General features: G+C 52.2%; 1 protein-coding gene across 8 annotated transcripts in view; it reads left to right on the top strand.

Moving 5' to 3' along the window:
• Window positions 1-1,589: 1,589 nt before the first annotated feature.
• The window catches only part of TNS2 (tensin 2), a 22,660-nt gene continuing 6,492 nt past the window's right edge, over window positions 1,590-17,757 (top strand). The window contains exons 1-18 of one of the 8 annotated variants that reach the window (XM_027858338.1): window positions 2,265-2,354; window positions 3,153-3,266; window positions 9,404-9,512; window positions 10,104-10,141; window positions 11,174-11,212; window positions 11,562-11,600; window positions 11,746-11,795; window positions 12,500-12,671; window positions 13,584-13,634; window positions 14,271-14,393; window positions 14,488-14,552; window positions 15,167-15,250; window positions 16,040-16,152; window positions 16,246-16,306; window positions 16,643-16,718; window positions 16,933-17,062; window positions 17,401-17,466; window positions 17,586-17,702. In XM_027858338.1, coding sequence (XP_027714139.1) covers window positions 3,246-3,266; window positions 9,404-9,512; window positions 10,104-10,141; window positions 11,174-11,212; window positions 11,562-11,600; window positions 11,746-11,795; window positions 12,500-12,671; window positions 13,584-13,634; window positions 14,271-14,393; window positions 14,488-14,552; window positions 15,167-15,250; window positions 16,040-16,152; window positions 16,246-16,306; window positions 16,643-16,718; window positions 16,933-17,062; window positions 17,401-17,466; window positions 17,586-17,702 — 1,354 coding nt within the window. In that variant the 5' untranslated portion in view covers window positions 2,265-2,354; window positions 3,153-3,245. Of the gene's footprint in view, window positions 1,672-2,027; window positions 2,049-2,257; window positions 2,355-3,152; window positions 3,267-4,885; window positions 4,986-6,086; window positions 6,286-9,068; window positions 9,152-9,403; window positions 9,513-10,103; window positions 10,142-11,173; window positions 11,213-11,561; window positions 11,601-11,745; window positions 11,796-12,499; window positions 12,672-13,583; window positions 13,635-14,270; window positions 14,394-14,487; window positions 14,553-15,166; window positions 15,251-16,039; window positions 16,153-16,245; window positions 16,307-16,642; window positions 16,719-16,932; window positions 17,063-17,400; window positions 17,467-17,585; window positions 17,703-17,757 lie in introns of those variants that run through there. The other 7 variants (XM_027858342.1, XM_027858344.1, XM_027858341.1 and 4 more) reach the window with 7 other exon arrangements.

The raw sequence follows: 17,757 nt of genomic DNA, 5'->3' as shown, positions 1-17,757 counted from the left end.
GGTCAGACCTATGATTTAGGACCTACATTTTATTTGTCATTTATTAGTGCATAATATGATTCCATTGCATTCATATACCCAAATTTAAAAAAAAATTATTTTATTAATCTTTCCCTCCCACTTACCCCAGCCCAAAACAAAACAAAACATGAAAAATCAAGTTATAGATACTTAGATGCCTAACCCAGCAAAACAAATTTCCACATTGAAGTCATATCCAAAAATGTATTTTTCTTTTAAGTTCATCACTTCTCTGTCAGAAGATGCCATGTTCCTCTTTATTTTTTTGGATTTATGGCTTATCATTGCATTGATCAGAGTTCTAAAATCTTTCAAAGTTGTTTTTTTTTTCTACATTGTTATTGTGCAAATTTCTCTGGTTTTGCTCACTTCACTCTACATGGGTTCATACAAGTCTTTCTAATTTCCTTTACTACAGTCTCTTTTGTCATTTCTTAGGACACAGTAATGTTCCATTACATTCATATACCACAATTTGTCTAGCCATTCCTGAATAGGACAACATCCTCTTAATTTCCAGTTTGGGGCTACCACAAAAAATACCTGCTACCCGTATTTTTGAATATACAGGTCCTCATCTCTCTTTGGGAATTATATGCCTAGTATTGGTATCACTGTGAGATATGGGGTATATGCATGATTTAGTAACTTTGGGGACGTAGTTCCAAACTGCTTTCCAGAATGGCTGCGCCAATCCATAGCTCCACCAACAACGTACCAGTGTCTCAGCTTTCCCACAGCCCCTCCACATTTGTCATTTTCCTCTCTTGTCATCTTTGTCAATCCATCCTTCTATCAATCGTTCCTCAATCTCTGGGACCCTACCTAAATTTGCTAATCCAAACAGTACTGCTGTGAATATTTTGGTATATTCTGTCTCGACTCCCTTTTGGGCATATGCTTATTTGTGCCTACCCCTCCTTAAAGCCCAACTCAAATGTAGTCCTTCTCCATCAAGGCTTCCCTGCCTCCTACAAAATACTTTGCTCATCTCTTATGCACACGCTTTATTTTCTGTTATGGTTATGAGTTTGTATCGGACACCACTACTGGATTGCAAGCTCCCTGAGGGCAGGCGCCAGGTATTTAAAAACTTCTAATCTCCCCCAGGGCCTAGCACACTGTTTTCGGCACAGATGGGGCACTTAGTACTGTAAATGTGAACTGAATTCATGCTAAGCACCCTGGTATGTCAAGCTAGAGGGGTCACAGCCCCAGCCCTCGCGAAGTACATTTCCTTGCGAAGAAAACCCTGGACGTCAATAGCTACGACGGCAGGCAGTTGATCTGTCCTGTTTATCGGCTCTGGGTGTGTGCCAAGCCCGGCTGGGAAAGAGGGAGGAGAAGTGTGTGTCCAACTGCTTGGGAAACAGGAAGCCAGAGGCCGCCCAGGCCTGACCCCAAGCCCAAGTGCACGGACGCGGGGCCTGGGAGCGTCCCCGGGTGGGCCGGGGGCCGGGGGTGACCAGAAGGACCCTCGGACCCGATGGCTGTGTTCCACCTCAGCCCTGACCTCCAGCTGGGAGGACGGGGGTGAAAAGGCCATCCCGGGGAGCCCCCCCCCGCTCCCCAGAGGGGGCCTGGCAGGGTCTCGGGGTCTCTCCCCGTCTCTCCGCTCCAGTCTGTGTCTCGTGCAGTCCTCGGGAGAAGGTGGGGAGAAGAGAGGGCTAGGGGGCGGGGAGCGGGGCGGGAAGTGGGGATTGGAGCCGGAGCGAGGGAAGGAGGGAGCAAGGGAGGGAAGGAGGGAGGGAGGAAAAGAGGAACGAAGGAGGGCAGCGAGCAGCCCAGCCCAGCCCAGCCCAGCCGGGCCGGGCAGCGCCGGGAACCGGGGCGCGGGGCGGAGGCGGGAGGAGAGCGGAGCTGCACTTGGAAGCGCGCGGCGAGGGGGTGGCTGCTGCGGTGGCGGCGGCTGCGGGTCCCTCCTTCCTCCATCCCTCACTCTCCGCCCCGGCGGCGGGATGGGCTGGGCCGGGGGCTCCCCCTGCTGCTGCCCCCCGCGCTCCCGCCCCGCAGGGCGGCCCCCCAAGGTGAGTGGGCGGCGGCTGCGTCACGGCTGATCTCGGGGCCAAGGAGGAAGAAGAGGAGGAGGAGAGGGCAGGAGGGCGGTGCCCTGGGCGAGGCCCGGGAGTGGGGCCGGTGGGGGAGGGGGACCCCGCTTTGGAGCCCGGCTTGGGTCGGGGGGACTCTACCCATTCACACCCACTTCTACTAGCCTAGGACGAGGAAAGTTTGTTCTTCCGCAGCGATGCGCAGACGCCGACCTTAGGAGGCAGGGCTTGCGGGGACTCACGTACACAACACAGGCATACGCACACACCCCCTTCCATGCGCAGGTACGCCCACCCCCCAGCACACTCGCATATACCCTAGCGTCTTGGGACGCGCACCTTCCCAGGGCCAAGCCGCACCCTTTCAATGCAGTCAGGTTAGCAGACGTAGCCTGATAGGCAGCCCCTAAAGTGCTACCTGGAGGCGAGTATGCCTCGCAGTCACCCCCAGCGGCACCGAGAGTCCCGCAGCAGCAGGAACGTTACCCTGGGCCCAAGATTTTAGAGGTTTTGGAGAGTGGATAGGGCTTCCTTCCCCCGTCCTTCATCTTTGGGGAAACTGAGGCAGGAAGCAAGTAAAGACAGAAATTATATCCCCAGCTATGCTTCTGGCACAATTTCCCCCACACACTCACACACACCTTTCCATTCCCCCAGTCCCTACCCCTGATTTATTCTCCATCCCCAGTTATCTGGCCTCCCTTCTGCTCCCACCCTAGGACTCCCCCCCCCCCCGCCCCCAATTAAGGCCTGGATCCTTCCTTCTTTCCTCGGCCCTTTCACCCTTTCCCCCTCCCCTCTAGCCAGGCCTGGGCTTCCAGCCTCTGTATCCAACCACAGCTATTTCCAGGAGGGGGGGGTAAGGGGTGGAGGGGGCTTCTCCAAACAAACCGAAGACTTCCTGGCCCAGCATATGAGGGGGCCAAGTCAGGGGAGGGAAGAGGCAGGCAAGCACTGGAATGTGCCCCGCAAGGATGGTTGGGACAGGAGGGAGCAGTGGGAGAGCAGAAGTCCAGCTGAGAACTGAGTTTCATGTGGGCTAGGGGGCTAATATTCCAACTTTCTTCCTACCTTAACCCTTAGGTATCCACACCAGATAGGTGAGTTTTCTCACCCTACAATATGGCAGGAAGTTAGACTGCTCTCCCTCCTGCCCACCTATCTTCTCCTCTGCAGATGCCAATCAGGGGTACCCAGGTGATCTCAAATCATTTCTATAATGTAGTGCCTCTCTTTTCATGCCCCTCACACTCCCAGAACACAAGGAGGAAACTGAGGCCTGACTCAGAAGTATTTCCTCCCTCCATTTCTAACCACCAGCAAAGAAGGTTAAGGTAGAAGAGTTAGTGTTGCCAGACCTAGGGAGACCCAAGGGGAGGGATATCGGAAGGGTTTAGCTGCAGGCTGCCATGAGCCAGTACCAGGGAGATGAGACCCCTTAGGAGGAGGATGGCAGTCCTGAAGGGAGGATTTAAAGACAAGGGAGCTGGGGGCTACAGGTAGAGTCCAGGGTTTTGTGGGCTGACCCAATTCAACTCAGAGGAGATGTGAGGAACTAGAAAGAAAAGAAAAATCACCTGCCACTCGATCTTCTCAGTGCCAGTCTCTCCCTAGGTACAGTATCATGCCAGGGTCTTACTGCCCACATTGGCACAATGTCTGGAATGTCCTGAGACCTGGCCAGACTTAGTGGTGGAAGTGAGGGGCCCCAAGATCCACTGCCTGACCCTTTCAAATTTCGGGGCTGAGAAACTAGGCCCCTTGGATGTTTCTGTCCTTAGTCCTAAATTCCCCATTTCTGCACGCCAATCTGTCTGGAAGGGGCACAGTTAGTTGGGCAGATGCTGCCTGAACCTAGGAGCATTATGGGGCTCTGATTCAATTTAGCAGCACCCAGTCCCTCAATTCAGTTAGGAAGTGGAGAAGGCAAAAATAGAAAGGAGCAAGATTTTTTTGTGGAGGTTCCCCTAGCCCCCTAAGGTTAGTATCCTAGTAGTCTGCTAGGGCCCAGAGGGGGAGAGCTAGTCAGGAGTGGGAGGGCAAGAAAGAAATGGAGGTCAGGACCAGGAGACTTTTCAGGATACGAGCCAGTCCAAACAGGGAAGCAAGGGATGGTGGGGCAACTAAGCCCTTTCCCCCTCTCTAGGCCTTCGGTTTGTCATCTGTAAAACAAGGCAGTTGGAATAGATGCTTCAATAATTCCGTTTAATTCAACAAAGATTTACTAAGCATCTACTGAGAGAAGAGCACTGTTAGCTGCTGGGGGAGGCACAGTTTAGATAAGTCAAGGTGTCAGCCTCCTTGGTGTTTACAGTTTAGTAAACTAAACAGACCCTAAGGTCTTTTCCAGTCTGTAACATTCTATACACAAATTCAGTGCCTCACCCACATAAAGCTTGGGGACAATTATGGTGGAGGGGATGGGGGGAGGATTTTCAGGGGAAAGGGGGCAGGGACTGGGGGAATCAGAGGTAGGACGGACGGATACAGTCAAAAAGGAGGGCTTGGGCAGACTGCCTGGGCAGAGGCTGACCTTCAGTAAATACCATGCAAACTAGATGCAAATGAGTGAGGGGGTGACACATTCTTTCTGAGTGATTGCTCAGGTCCTGGGTGTTCAAAGGTTTGGTTGGGGTTAGGACAGCTAAATAGTTAATCCTTGGAAATTCAGGTCATGAACCCCTTGTATTCAAGGACAAACTTAGGGTTTCCTCCGTTCCCCCCTTCGGCCCCCCACCTCCACCCCATTCCTGAGACAGGAAGCTGGCTGAATTCCCAGGAGGCCGGAGGCCTGTGGTAGGGAGGGGAGAGAACAGGAGGGTGAGAAGGAGGGGGAGAGACTCCTGTCCTGTCCTCCTGGGCTCTGGAGCTGATCTGGGTGAAGACAGGGGAGCACTTCAGAGGGAAGCCATGAAGGTGACGAGAGGGAGTGGGGTGTGGTTGATGGGAAGGAATAGGAGAGGGGCTGGAGGGCTAACAGGAGTGGTGGGAAGAGGTTGAAATGGGCTAGAGATGAGGAGCTGTCTCCTTAGGCCAGCTATGGGCTCTCCTCTACTGTCAGGGAGTGGGGAGGAGGGATGAAGCTGGGCTGCGGTGGGGAAAGGAGACCAGGACGAGACTGGTCAGCCAGTGGGAGACTCATCAGGATGGTGGAGATACGGTAACAGAGTAAGAAATGACACCAGGAAGAACTCTGGGGCCAAGAGAATTGTCCCCAGAGGAGGGCTTCTAGGTGATATGGGGTCCCTCAGGCCCCCACAGCATGACACGGTCAGCTCACAGGGTACCCCACTGCCCCAGAGAAGGAGTCATGTGTCTAGGGCTTCTGCAGTCATCATCCCCTGCCTCCACCCCTCCTCTCTGACAGCCAGACTGCAGTGGACTGGGGAGGAGGGGGAGGCGGGGAGAAGGTGATAAGAAGGGAACCTGGTTCCCAGGGCCCTCCAGCTATGGAGGGAGGGGCCAGGAAGTCCCTGGGGGCACAAAATGTTCTGAACAACGAGGCTAACTAGGACGCTCCGTCCCCACTTCTTCCTTTGGCTCCACGTTATTCACGAACTCCCTGGGATCTGGATCCCTGTCAGGGAGACCAGGTCCAGGTCTGTCCAGATCCGAGAGATCCCTTCTCCTTGACAACGAGGATCTGACATGGGCATATACCAACTACGAGGATCCTGGGATTCCCCGTCCACCTATTCCCCCACCCCCATGAGATAGATCCCTAGAAATGGCCACCGTCCGGTCAGTTGGAGAGGATATGATCTGATTGGATCCTTGAACTGACCCAATGGGATAGATCTTGGGAATATAATCTGACTCTGTCCCCACCCCCACTCCCCATCCTCTCTTGCCCTCCCCACTTCCTGAAGCCTAGCTGTGCCCCCTCCCGCCCTGCACTCCCCTCCACCTCCAGGCAGGGGTGGACCTCTAGCATCTGACACAAGCCAGACCCACCCTCTCCCCCCCTTCTTGTCCCAGCCCCCGCCCAAGGGAAGCAACCGCCTCCATCCTGCGGCTTCCAGGAAGCCCCAGGCCCGGTCATTTCATTGTTCCTGGCTCCCCCGCCCAGCCGGACACCCAGTGTCCACCCAGCATTGCCCCAAATATCCCAGCCTGGGTGGCCTTTGGCCCCCGGGGAAACATGAAGTCCAGCAGCCCAGTGGAGAGGCTGCTCCGAGCCCTGGGGAGAAGGGACAGCGCCCGGGCTGTGTGCAGGGTAGGAGGGGACAGGCACTGTGGGATCGGGTGGGGGCAGGGGTCTTAAGTGGGACAGAGCCTGGAGGACAGGTTGGGGAGAAGCCCACAGAGGCAGAATGAGGGAGCGTGGCTTTCTCTCTAGGGTATGGCCCCTGGCAGATAGGTAGAAATGGGACAGAGGGTGGGATGGGAGAGGAGAAATGGGCACTGAAGCCCTTTGACCTGGTCCCTCTCAGGCTCCTCTTCTCCCTTTTAATTTCCCCCTTAACCTGGCCACTCTCTCAGTCTCTCTGTGGGCAAAGCAAGGAGGGTGCATGGATTCTGCAGAAATTTGGGGGTGGGAATGACTAAGAAATCCCCCAGTCAGCAGGAAGCACTGGCATAGCCCCTCGTCTCCTCCTTCGCTCTAGCTGGGGACAGTCACCTAGCTGGTCCTCCACTTTTTAAGTCCAGGGAACCCATAACCCCAGAGTCCTTTGGGACTATTTCCTGCATGCCCAGTGGGCTGGCACTCAGGTTGGGGCACTGGACAGAGACAATCCTTTCCTCCCAATTCCCTCCTAGAGGATTCTGTGGAAGTGGGAATATTAACTGGAGTTAGGATGGAGTTTTCTGTCCCCAGGATGTGGGATGGAAGCCAGGGGTACATTAGAATTCCTACTCTTGGCGAAGGACATAATCTGTCCTCACTTTTATATGCATTTGCATCTTGTGGGCAGGCCTAGTTAATGTCAAAATGTACCAACATCCTCTATCCCTATCTGGGTCTCTCAAAAACCAATAGGTCTGGTTGGGTTGACCCAGTGTGGAAAAATTCCTTCCTGGGTTCCAACCAGTCTCTTAGGGGATTGCTAAAGAGAGGGGTAAGAGGGGAGGATATTTGGGCAGGAGCTGGGGACAGGTTGGGTAATACATAGTAAGACTATGTGTGGTGGGGCAGAGAATCGGAAGACATTGCCTGTCTTCCCTTCAGCCTCTCATCCCAGACCCCAGAAGGGTCAAGGCAGTATTGCCCCACCAATCCATGATGAGATCATAGGAGAAGCAATTTGTCTTTAATCTTGTAAGCCTGGATATGGGAGGATGTCCTCTCCTTGGGAGGACAGACTAAGGAGGCCATAGGGCTCAAATGACAGGGAAAATTGAAGCGCCAACATTTCTCTAAAGCTGAATTGTTCAAGAGGAAGTGATCTTTGTCAGTATGGGTGGGCTAGGTTTATGACCTCAACGGAAATTTAGTTGTGGAAAAGGCAGTTCAGGATAGTAGAAAGAACCAGATATTAAGTTAAAAGACTGGGTTAAAATTCCACCTCTGGTATCTGTGTGACCATGGGCCAGTCACTTCTGGGGTCTCAGTTTCCCCATCTGTAAAATGGACTGGATGACCCTTCAGGTCCCTTCCAGCTCTAAATTTGTGAGTTTTTTTTTTTGGTTTTTTGTTTGTTTGTTTGTTTTGGTTTTTTGGTATCATATCAGAGCAGGCTGAATTTGGGACAAGACAGTAGTTTTTGATTGTTGGGGTTTTTTTGGAAGGTGGGGGATGGGGGAGGGTTGAAGTTGTCATTGGTTAAAGCACCAGTATCTATGACCCAAAGTCCACAGGGAGAGTAGAGGGATATGGACCACCCAAAAAAAGCAAAGTAAGTAACCCCTCAGAAACATAGAGTGTTAGAGCTAGGAAAAGTCTTAGGGACCCTTCAACCCAACCCCCTCATTTTACAAATGAGGAGACCGAGGCTCTGAGATGGAATGTGACTTGGCCCAGGTCACAGAACAAATTTCTGAGTTTTTGTCATAAGGGAGGAGAGTTCTGGAATCAGAGTATAGTCTCTCAGACTAAGAGGCATCCACCCACCCTGGGGCTCCAGGCTGCTTTCTACTTAATAGTAATAACTAACATTTATATGGCATCTACTATGTGCCAGGACTTTACAGTGTAAAGTCTGCTGTCCTAACGATTTTTACAAATATTCTGTCACTTGACCCTTACAACAACCCCCAAGCTAGGTGCTGTTATCATCCCCATTTTACAGATGAGGAAACTGAGACAAACAGAGGTTAAATAACTTGCCCAGGGTCAGACAGGTAGGCAGTGTTTGCACTCGGGTCTTCCTGAATCTCTATCCACTGCACCACCTCGCTCTTTCCTTCCGTCTTCTCACTGCAATCACACCTTACAGCTGCCACCTCCACCCAGTCAACGAGCAAATATGTGTCCCTGGCTATGACAAGCAGTTGGCGGCAGCCAACAGGGAGCGGGGAGAGAGCAGGGAGAAGGGTAGTGTTTGTTACAAGGGGTCATGCCAGCTGCTCTGATGGGGGGTGAAAGGGAAAGGAGAGAAGTGCCTGATTTAGGCCACCCCTCTTCTGAGTGCCAGATGAGATTCTGATGTCCCAAACTGGTAGATTCAGGGACATGACGGGAGGTCCTATCTGCTGCGTTCAGGTAACTTTCCCAGGAACTGGTGAGGGAGGGAAAGAAGGGAAGAGACAGCAGGGCCTCCCTGGGGCAAAGGAAATGGAGACAAGGTCAATGAACTGAGGGGGCCTTCCCCAGCCCCTTAGAGCAAAGAGGGAGGCCCCAGGGGATGGCTTGCAGGCCCTGGATTAGATTTAGGCAGCCCAGCTCTCAGGCCCCTCCCTGGGCGTGGTGCCCGTGTTCCAGCCTGGCAAGGTAAGCAGGGACCGTGAGGGCACTGTACCATTGATGACCACGTGATGTATACAAGTGTGATCCTGGGAGGGGCCGAGCCCAGGTTGTCAGACCCAGGTTATGAAAGGAGGCAGATTCCAAGCACATTCCACCTCCCCCAGGAGGAGGGAGGGGTGAGACCAGAAACTCCCCAGGGTCAGGACTCCTCCCCAGAATTAGCGGCTTCGAAGGGGTCTGTATATCTTCCAGGCGGGGGAGGTAGGACTAGAGGTTTGGAGAGTGAGGGTATGGGGGGGAAAAGGAGAAAAATGTGTATTGTAGCCCTTTATAATTTCCGGTTGACAAACCCAACCCAGATAGAATGATAGGGGGAGGGGGAGGGGCTCAAGACTGATGACTGGGGAAGGACAGGGCCAAAGTATGAAGACTCTGGGGACAGTATCTGATCCAGATTGTAATGAATTGTCCATTCCTGTGTCCTCAGCCTGGGAAGGCTGAGCCACACAGTTTTAGGGAGAAGGTTTTCCGGAAGAAGCCACCAGCCTGTACTGCCTGTAAGGTGACAATTGATGGGACCGGGCTAGTGTGCCGAGGTGAGAGCCCCTGACATCCTCCCACAGTCGGGAGACTCCCCTGACTCCTCGACATTCCCCACTCCCATCTAAACTGGGCACTCCTCCTCTAGGCAGCCCCCTTCCCATATTCCCGGCCTCTCCTCTTCCGGGACAACACGACAGCCTTTGCCTCCCAGCTGCCCCCTTAGAAAGAGCCCCACTCCTTCACAACCAGCCTGTCTCCAGAGCCATGCACCCAAACTCACTAAAGTCCCCTCACAACCCAGACAGCACTTAGCATTAACAGCCCCTTCGTCCTTGCCCCTCAGCCCCTGGCACTCCATTACCAGCCTCATCCTCCCTTCTGAAATCTCCCAGGCCCCAGTCTGTGGTCCTCAAGATACTCCGTCGCCACTCTCCACTTACAACACCCACCATCCCCTTTTCCCTTTCTCATCCCTGTCAACATCCCTTGTTGAGGAAATTCATGGTTCCTCCCTGTGTTCCCAGTAGGCTCAATCCTACTGGATCCCTAGGTTTTCCCTTCCAAGGTCAGGGAGAAAGGCCCTAGCCTAAGGCCATCCCAAAGTGTTTTTCTTATTCCCTCCTTTTTCTCTTATTCCCCCTCAGTTTGCAAAGCAGCGGCACATCGGAAATGTGAGGCCAAGGTAAGTCCCCTGACCCTCAGCCTGGCTCCAGAAGGGTCCCAGAGAGATAGCCTAGGGCTTAACTGACCTCCAGGCTTCCCCCTGCCTGGCACCCAGGCCCAGGAGGAGCCTGCCCCCCCCACTCTTCCTTCCTACCACCGTCCCAACCCCTCAGATATCCTGTATCATTACCTCTACAGACACACGGGTCACAGGGGAGGATGCTGTGCTTATGCCTTTAAGAGCCGCTGGGCTCCACCTCCAGGGGGGTGTCACGAGCTGGGTGGAGGGGGGAATTGGGAGTTTGTCTTGGTGATGTGCCCAGGCTGCAGCTGGACCGAGGACGGGAGTAGAAGGAAGGGGGGAGGGGGTGGTGAGCCCCAGCAGGGAGGAGGGGGAGCTAAGTGTGGGGCTCCAGGTGTCAGGCTTAGCTTTCTCCTCTACTTCTGAAAGAGGGTTCTGGGCACCCAGAATGGCCACCAGAGCTTGGAGCAGTGCTGGTCATCAGGACCTCCGGATCCTACCACTCTCTACCAGCCCTGCCCACTCCCACCCTCCAGCCTCCTGGAAAGTGTTTAAGATGAAAGAAGGAAGGGAGGGCACAGACAGCCATTCACCCTCTAGCAATGTCACCTCTTTGGGGATCAAGGGTGTAGAGTGCTGGGGGTGGAGAAGGGGGAGGGAATCAGCCTGGGGGAAGCTCTATGCCCAGGGGCGGGTTCTCCCCCATGAAAGACACCAGTGTCCCTACTCGGCCACTGCCCGCCTGCGCTGTACTATATATAGCTTCTCGTCCCTAGGCTGGGATGAATGGGGGTCTGTGTGGGGAGGGGGCTGGGAGCCAAGAGCAACAAGCAAGGGGTCTAGGGGGGTGGGGGGCCAAGAGGCCGGAGGGGAGACTGCAACAGCTCCATTCTATAGCGTCAGTCCTCAGCTGGTGCCCACAACCCCCTCAGCCATCTCACCTTGGACCAGGGGTACCCCCAACCACCACTCTTCTAAGGAGTGGGCATTGGGGGCAGAGGTACCCCTTTCACCAAGGCCTCCTTCCAGGTGACCACGACGTGCCAGGCCCTGCCCCCTGTGGAGCTGGTGAGTATGTTTAGAGAACCCTGAGTAGTCTCTTGTCTAATAGCTCCAGATATGGTGGGTGGGTTGGCTCCTCTGGGATACCCTTGGATATTGGTTGTAGGCACCATTCAGGGAGCAGTTGGCATCTTGGTGCCCATCTTTACCTTCTTTCTCATCCTCCTGGTATAGACACTTCCCCAACTGTCAGAAACCCCTTTCTACCCTCTACCCTTTTGGGAAGTGACTTGCCCACTCAGGCTTCAGCAGTCTATGGGACTTACTAAAAAATTTGTTAGACATTCCCTAGATACTATCTAGGGCCCCCCTCTGCTCCCACCACTTATTCATCCAACGCTCTTTTCCTTCGTAGAGGAGAAACACTGCACCAGTCAGACGCATTGAGCACCTGGTAAGGTAGCAGTAGAGGAGAAATGGGGGAGGGGGTTAGCTAAGGGAAATGATGACCTTCAAGTGAACGAGGTAGGGGGGTGCTCGGGAGGTAGGAGAGGAGGGAAGAGCAGGGGAGTCCCAGACAAGGCTTCTCTCCTCTCCAGGGATCCACCAAGTCTTTGAATCATTCCAAGCAGCGGAGCACCTTGCCCAGGTATGGGGGTGGGGTGGAGGGTGGGGGTGGGGTGGAGGGTGGTGGTGGCCTGACCTCCCTTCAGTCCCCAGCTTTAACCAGACACTTACCCGCTTCCCCAGCTGTAGGTGAGCAGTTCCCGTCCCTTAGTCATCCGTGTCTCGGCCCTGCACGATGCCCCCGTATGATGTAGTGGAAAGGATGTAAGAGTATTAGGTGTTTAATAAATATTGATTGATCGATTGATTGTAATCTTGGATAAATCATTTACCTGGGCCAGAGATTTCTTCTCTGTAAAATAAAGATGGTGGAGTAGATGACCTCTCTCTAGCTCTAAATCCTATGACATCATTGGTATCGTACCCACTCCTCCCCTTCTCCCCACTCTTCCCCTACTATGATATCTGCCGTGCCCAGGTTGGGTGACTCCTCAGCACCTATGCCCATATACACTTCACCCGGCAACATAAACTCCTCCATAATTTTAGTGTTGGAAATGACTTTAAAGCTCCCAAGGAGAGTAGATTCTCTCTATAACATCCCTGACCAGCCCCTTCTATTTGGATACTTCTAGTGACAGAGAGCTCACTACATTCCAATAAGAGGAAAAATTCTTCCTAGAACTGCTTCCTACCAATAGTAGAGAGTTCTTTTAGGTTGACCCCAAGTCTTTCTCCCTGTAACTTTCATTCCTCCATCCCCATTTGCTTCCATATAACTACTAGGAGTTTTAGTCTGGACCCACTCATGGAGCGCCGCTGGGACCTGGATCTGACCTATGTGACCGAGAGAATCCTGGCAGCCGCCTTCCCAGGGAGGTTCGACGAACAGAGACATCGAGGCCACCTTCGGGAACTGGCACACGTGCTTCAGTCCAAGCACCGGGACAACTACCTGGTGAGAGACAGGGCCAAGACCTGGGAGAATGGCTCGGAGGAGGGGCCTGGCCTGGTGGGGTACTGAGTCACAAAGCTAACAGCATTGGGTGGCCCCGTGGCATAACCTCAAAGCTTGCTTTGTAGTTAGAAAATCTGGGTTCAAGCCCCATTTCTGCTATGAAATGTGAGGTCTTTGAGAATAGGTTTTCGAGGCTTCGAGTGGGTGTGGAGTCAGGAGGACCTGAGTTCAAATGCAGCCTCAGACGCGTCCTAAGCTGTATAACCTGGGGAAGTCACATAACCTCTGTTTGCCTCAGTTTCCTCAAATGTAAAATGAGGCTAATAACAGCACCTAATACTTCCCAGGGTTGTTGTGAGAGTCAAATGAGATAATATTTGTAATAGTGTAATATAAAATATATTATGATATATATAATATATAGTATAAATATAATAGTATAATAGCACAGTGTATGGCATATAGAAAGTGCTATAAATATAAATGCTTATTCTCTTCTGTTTCTTTTTTTTTTTTTTCCGTGAGGCAATCAGGGTTAAGTGACTTGCCCAGGGTCACAGAGCTAGTAAGTGTCAAGGGTCTGAGGCTGGATTTGAACTCAGGTCCTCCTGACTGCAAGGCTAGAGCGCCATCCACTGTGCTACCTAGCTGCCCCCTTTCTGTTTCATTTTTTTGTATGTATTTGTATTCTCAGCACTTAGCACAGTGTCCAGTACACAGTAGGTGCTTAATAGATACTTTGATTGATTGACAGATACTGGCTGTATGACCCTGGGCGAGTCACTTAGACTCTAAGCAACTCTCTTTGAAAACGAGAAGTTGCAGAGCAGAGGTGCATTTGGTGGGTCTCGGGAGCTCCCTATACCAGTAAAATCACAAACCCTCCCCTACCTCTGCCCCTGTCTTTTGCAGCTCTTCAACCTGTCAGAGAAACGGCATGACCTGAATCGCCTGAACCCCAAGGTAGGGGAGGGCCGCCCAGACTCTCCAAACGGGCGTCTCTGCCTCAGGCTGGACGAAACCTAGCCAACCTGCCCCCTTCCCTGTAAAGTGGAATGGCCGGGCCTGCGGTAGCGGTGCTCTCGAAAAGCCTCTCCCAGCCTGCCTCCTTGAGAGCAGGATTGCTGTGGACTGCCAGAGAGAACAGGTTCAGAGGGGGTGGGGGAGGAGACATGCCAGGGCTCTGTGCTCCAGACAACAGGGAGTGCTGAATTTTAGAATTCAGAGGAAAGGCCTGGGTTCAAATACCACCTCTGCCATTTACTGCCTATATGACTTTGGTCTAATCACTTGACTTCTCTGGGGCCTCAGTTTCCTCATATGTAAAATGGGGAGTTTGGACTAGGTGACCTTGCGGTCCTCTTTGAAGCTCCCTTCAGCTCTAAATCTGTGCTTCTGTGGGATCTGAGCCCTGCACAGACCAGTATAGAAGATCCCAGGATCTCCTCTCTCCCACCCTAAGTAGTTCACAGACACCCACCCTGGCCCCAGGGCCCTCGTCATCATCCCTTCCCTTCTTTCTGGTTTTTGCCTTTCTTTGTATCCCCAGCCCTTAGCTCAGTTCTTACTAAATGCCTGTGGACTGATTGACCCCTCCAGGTCCAGGACTTCGGTTGGCCTGACTTACACGCACCCCCCCTGGACAAGCTGTGCTCCATTTGCAAGGCTATGGAAAACTGGCTTAGCTCCAGCCCCCAGCATGTGGTGGTTCTCTACTGCAAGGTACGCCCAGCATGTGGGGTGAGGGGGTGAGGCTTTCGAGGACCAAGACTTCCAGCCGAGGTACCAGCCCCGTCTCTGTCTCTCTCTGCCTTAGGGAAACAAGGCCAAGCTGGGTGTCATTGTGGCTGCCTACATGCATTACAGCAAGATCTCGGCCAGGTGTGCCTCTGTCCTTCCCTTCTTCCCACCCGCTAGGGACGGGGAAGCTTGGAACAGACAGCCTCATCCTCCACCCCCTTAAGGATGTGACCCATTGACATCTCACCCCCCTCCCAGGCAGCAGAGTAGAATGGGACCCCCTAGGTCAGTACTAGCTCTGTGACCTTGGACAAGTCACTCAGCTTCATCTGTAAAGTGGAGATAAAGGCAATCACTTGAAAGTGATATATACACATATATATGTATATATGTATATATACGTGTAATATATAGTTATGTGTATATGTATATTGTATAATGTATATGTATATATGGGTAATATATGTATATGTGTATGTATATATAATATGTATACACTATATGTTGTATATACTATATATTATATATACTATACTATATATTATATTATATATAATATATACACACTATATTATATATACTATATATAAAGCTGTATAGCTTTAGGCTATACAGAAGTAGACCATCATTATGGTCTGTCTCTCCTCGCCCCCCATCCTTCAAGTTTTCCTCTAGAGGGTCACTGGGGAGGGGCTTGGAATGCTCACTCAGGCTCTATACCTCCATAACTCCCCTGACACTCTCTGTCCTCCCAGTGAAGATCAGGCTTTGGCCACTCTCACCATGCGAAAGTTCTGTGAAGACAAAATGGCTTCTGAGTTCCAGCCCTCCCAGCGAAGGTGAGCAGAGGACCCCCAGGAAGGCAGTGGTGGACAAGAGTGAGCATGGGGTGGTCAGGGGCTGCAGGCCTGCCTGCTAGGAAATAAGGTGAGAACCAAGGGGCCCTAAGTGAAGCAGGACTCAGTGCAAGGAAAAGAGCCCTTTGGGATGCTCTGTCCCAAAGTGGAAGGTGGAGAAGTTTCCTGGGGCTGAGAGGTGGAGGGCAGAACTGCCTGGAGGTGGGCAGAGAGAGGAGAGGACAGGCATTCTTCTTAACATGGGGTCAGTACATAGACCCCTAAGGAATCTGTGGATGAATTTCAGAGGGTCCACTTACATGAGAAAAAAAAATACATCTTTATTTCACTAACCTCTAACTGAAATTTAGCATTTCCTTCAATTATGAATTAAAACAACAATCCGTGATTCAGACAAGGGGTCTGTAGGTCTTAACAGACTGCCAAAGGCATTTATGATACAAAAAAAATTAAAAGATTAGGAACTTAAGCCTGATGTAGAATATGTAGAAAGATATAGAATGTAGTTCCATTCTCTGAACTAGCTATCCTTGCCATGAAGCCCTCCCTCTTGACTCTGGTTGGAAATGTTCATTCCTTCCTCAGACCTCATGTGACTTTTTCTCCCCCCTCTCTTATGCACTTGTCCAGCCTCATGATTTGTGTGCCTAAACACCCTTCCCTACTAGTCTGTAAGCACTTTGTGGGCAGGGACAGTTTCTGCTCATCCCTCTCACTACCCAGCCCAGTGCCTTACACCCAGTTCATGGTGAATTGACTCAACCCATGCAGGTACATCAGCTACTTCAGCGGTCTCCTGTCTGGCTCCATCAGAATGAATAGCAGCCCCCTGTTTCTCCACCATGTGCTCATGCCCGTCCTGCCTGCCTTTGAGCCAGGAACAGGTGAGTCCCCTGACGCTGTGGGTTCAGGGAGGGGCAGAGCCTTTCCTGGCCTCTTCCTCCTCCTCCTCCTCACCTTCCTCTTCTCTACATCAGGCTATCAACCCTTCCTCAAGATCTATCAGTCCATGCAACTCGTCTATACGTCTGGAGTCTAGTGAGCTGTCATCAACCCCTGTTCCTCCCCATCTGCCATTCCCCAAGCTCAGCCCCTACCCTCCTTGGAGGCCTCAGTCCCCGGCTGAGATATCTTATTCCCTACGCTATCCCAATTCTTCCAAATTCCTCCTTAACCCCAAAGGTCTCAGTCTCTAACTGCCCCATCCTCCCCAGATGTTTCCCCTCCCCACCTCACTGGGCATCTGGGTCCACACAGTCTGAGCCTTCCGTCCCTGTGTCTGCTCCCTATTCCCGACTCATTAGACATAAAGCAGATAAGCTTCCTCTCCAGTCAACCTTCTGTCTCATTCCTTTCCTCTCATTTTCCCCCAAGTCACATCTCAAATCCAGGGCCCCAGCAGCTTTGCATCAGCCTGGAGCCCGCACTTCTCCTCAAAGGTGATGTCCTGGTAAGAATAGCAAAGCTGGGGGGAAGAAAGGGGAGATCTTGGGAGGCATAGAGAAGAGTCATATTCTGACGTTCTGTGGGTCCGGGTGGTGAAGGTGGGACTTTGAGGTGGGGAAGGGGATTCCCAGAAGAAGTTCCCTGGAGTTGAGCTATGGTGATAACTTGACGTGGTGGCTGGGTGCTTAAGGGCCCTTTCCCCTCTTTCACCCAAACAGGTGACATGCTATCATAAGGGAGGCCGGGAGTCAGAGCGGACCCTTGTGTTCCGGGTTCAGTTCCACACATGTACCATTCATGGACCCCACCTCACCTTCTCCAAAGACCAGTTGGATGAAGCCTGGACCGGTGAGAGAGAGAGAGAGAGTATATATGTGTGTGTATGTATGTGTATGTGTGTATGTATGTGTATGTGTGTATGTGTGTATGTGTGTATGTGTATATATGTGTATGTGTGTATGTGTGTGCATGTGTATATATGTGTGTGTGTGTATGCATGTGTGTGTGTGTGTGTGTGTGTGTGTGTGTGTGAGGAGGGAAGGGGAAGGGATACAGAGTGGGGAGGGTGCTGGCATACCTAGGAAAGGGACAGTGTCCATGGTGAGAGCAGAGGGAAGTGGCTGAGGGCCTCATGGGTGATCTCCAGGGCCCTTCTGCTCAGGCTTCTTGGCTTCCTTCTTTCCCAGATGAGAGATTCCCTTTCCAAGCCTCGGTGGAATTTGTCTTCTCCTCTGGCCCTGAGAAAATAAAAGGTAAGACCCAAATTCTGTTCTGTTGTCAGTGTCCCCCCCACTTCCCACTTCCCATTTCCCTCTTCCCTGGGTCTCCTGCCCACCCTTTGAACCCAGTACTCACTGTTCCCCCATCTTAGGTCGGGAACCTCCACGAAATGATGCATCTGTTTCTGTTGACTACAACACCACAGACTCAGCTGTTCGCTGGGACTCCTATGAGAACTTTAACCAGCACCATGAGGACAGTGGGGATGGTATGAAAGGCAGGAGGAGAGTGGGGATGGTGTGAGGGGCAGGAGGAGAGTGGGG

This window comes from Vombatus ursinus, unplaced genomic scaffold (assembly GCF_900497805.2).
Source record: "Vombatus ursinus unplaced genomic scaffold, bare-nosed wombat genome assembly UNPS02012958.1, whole genome shotgun sequence".
In the NCBI taxonomy this organism is placed as follows: domain Eukaryota; kingdom Metazoa; phylum Chordata; class Mammalia; order Diprotodontia; family Vombatidae; genus Vombatus; species Vombatus ursinus.
The sequence above is the reverse complement of the archived record's forward strand: the minus strand, read 5'-3'. Positions and strand labels throughout refer to the sequence as shown.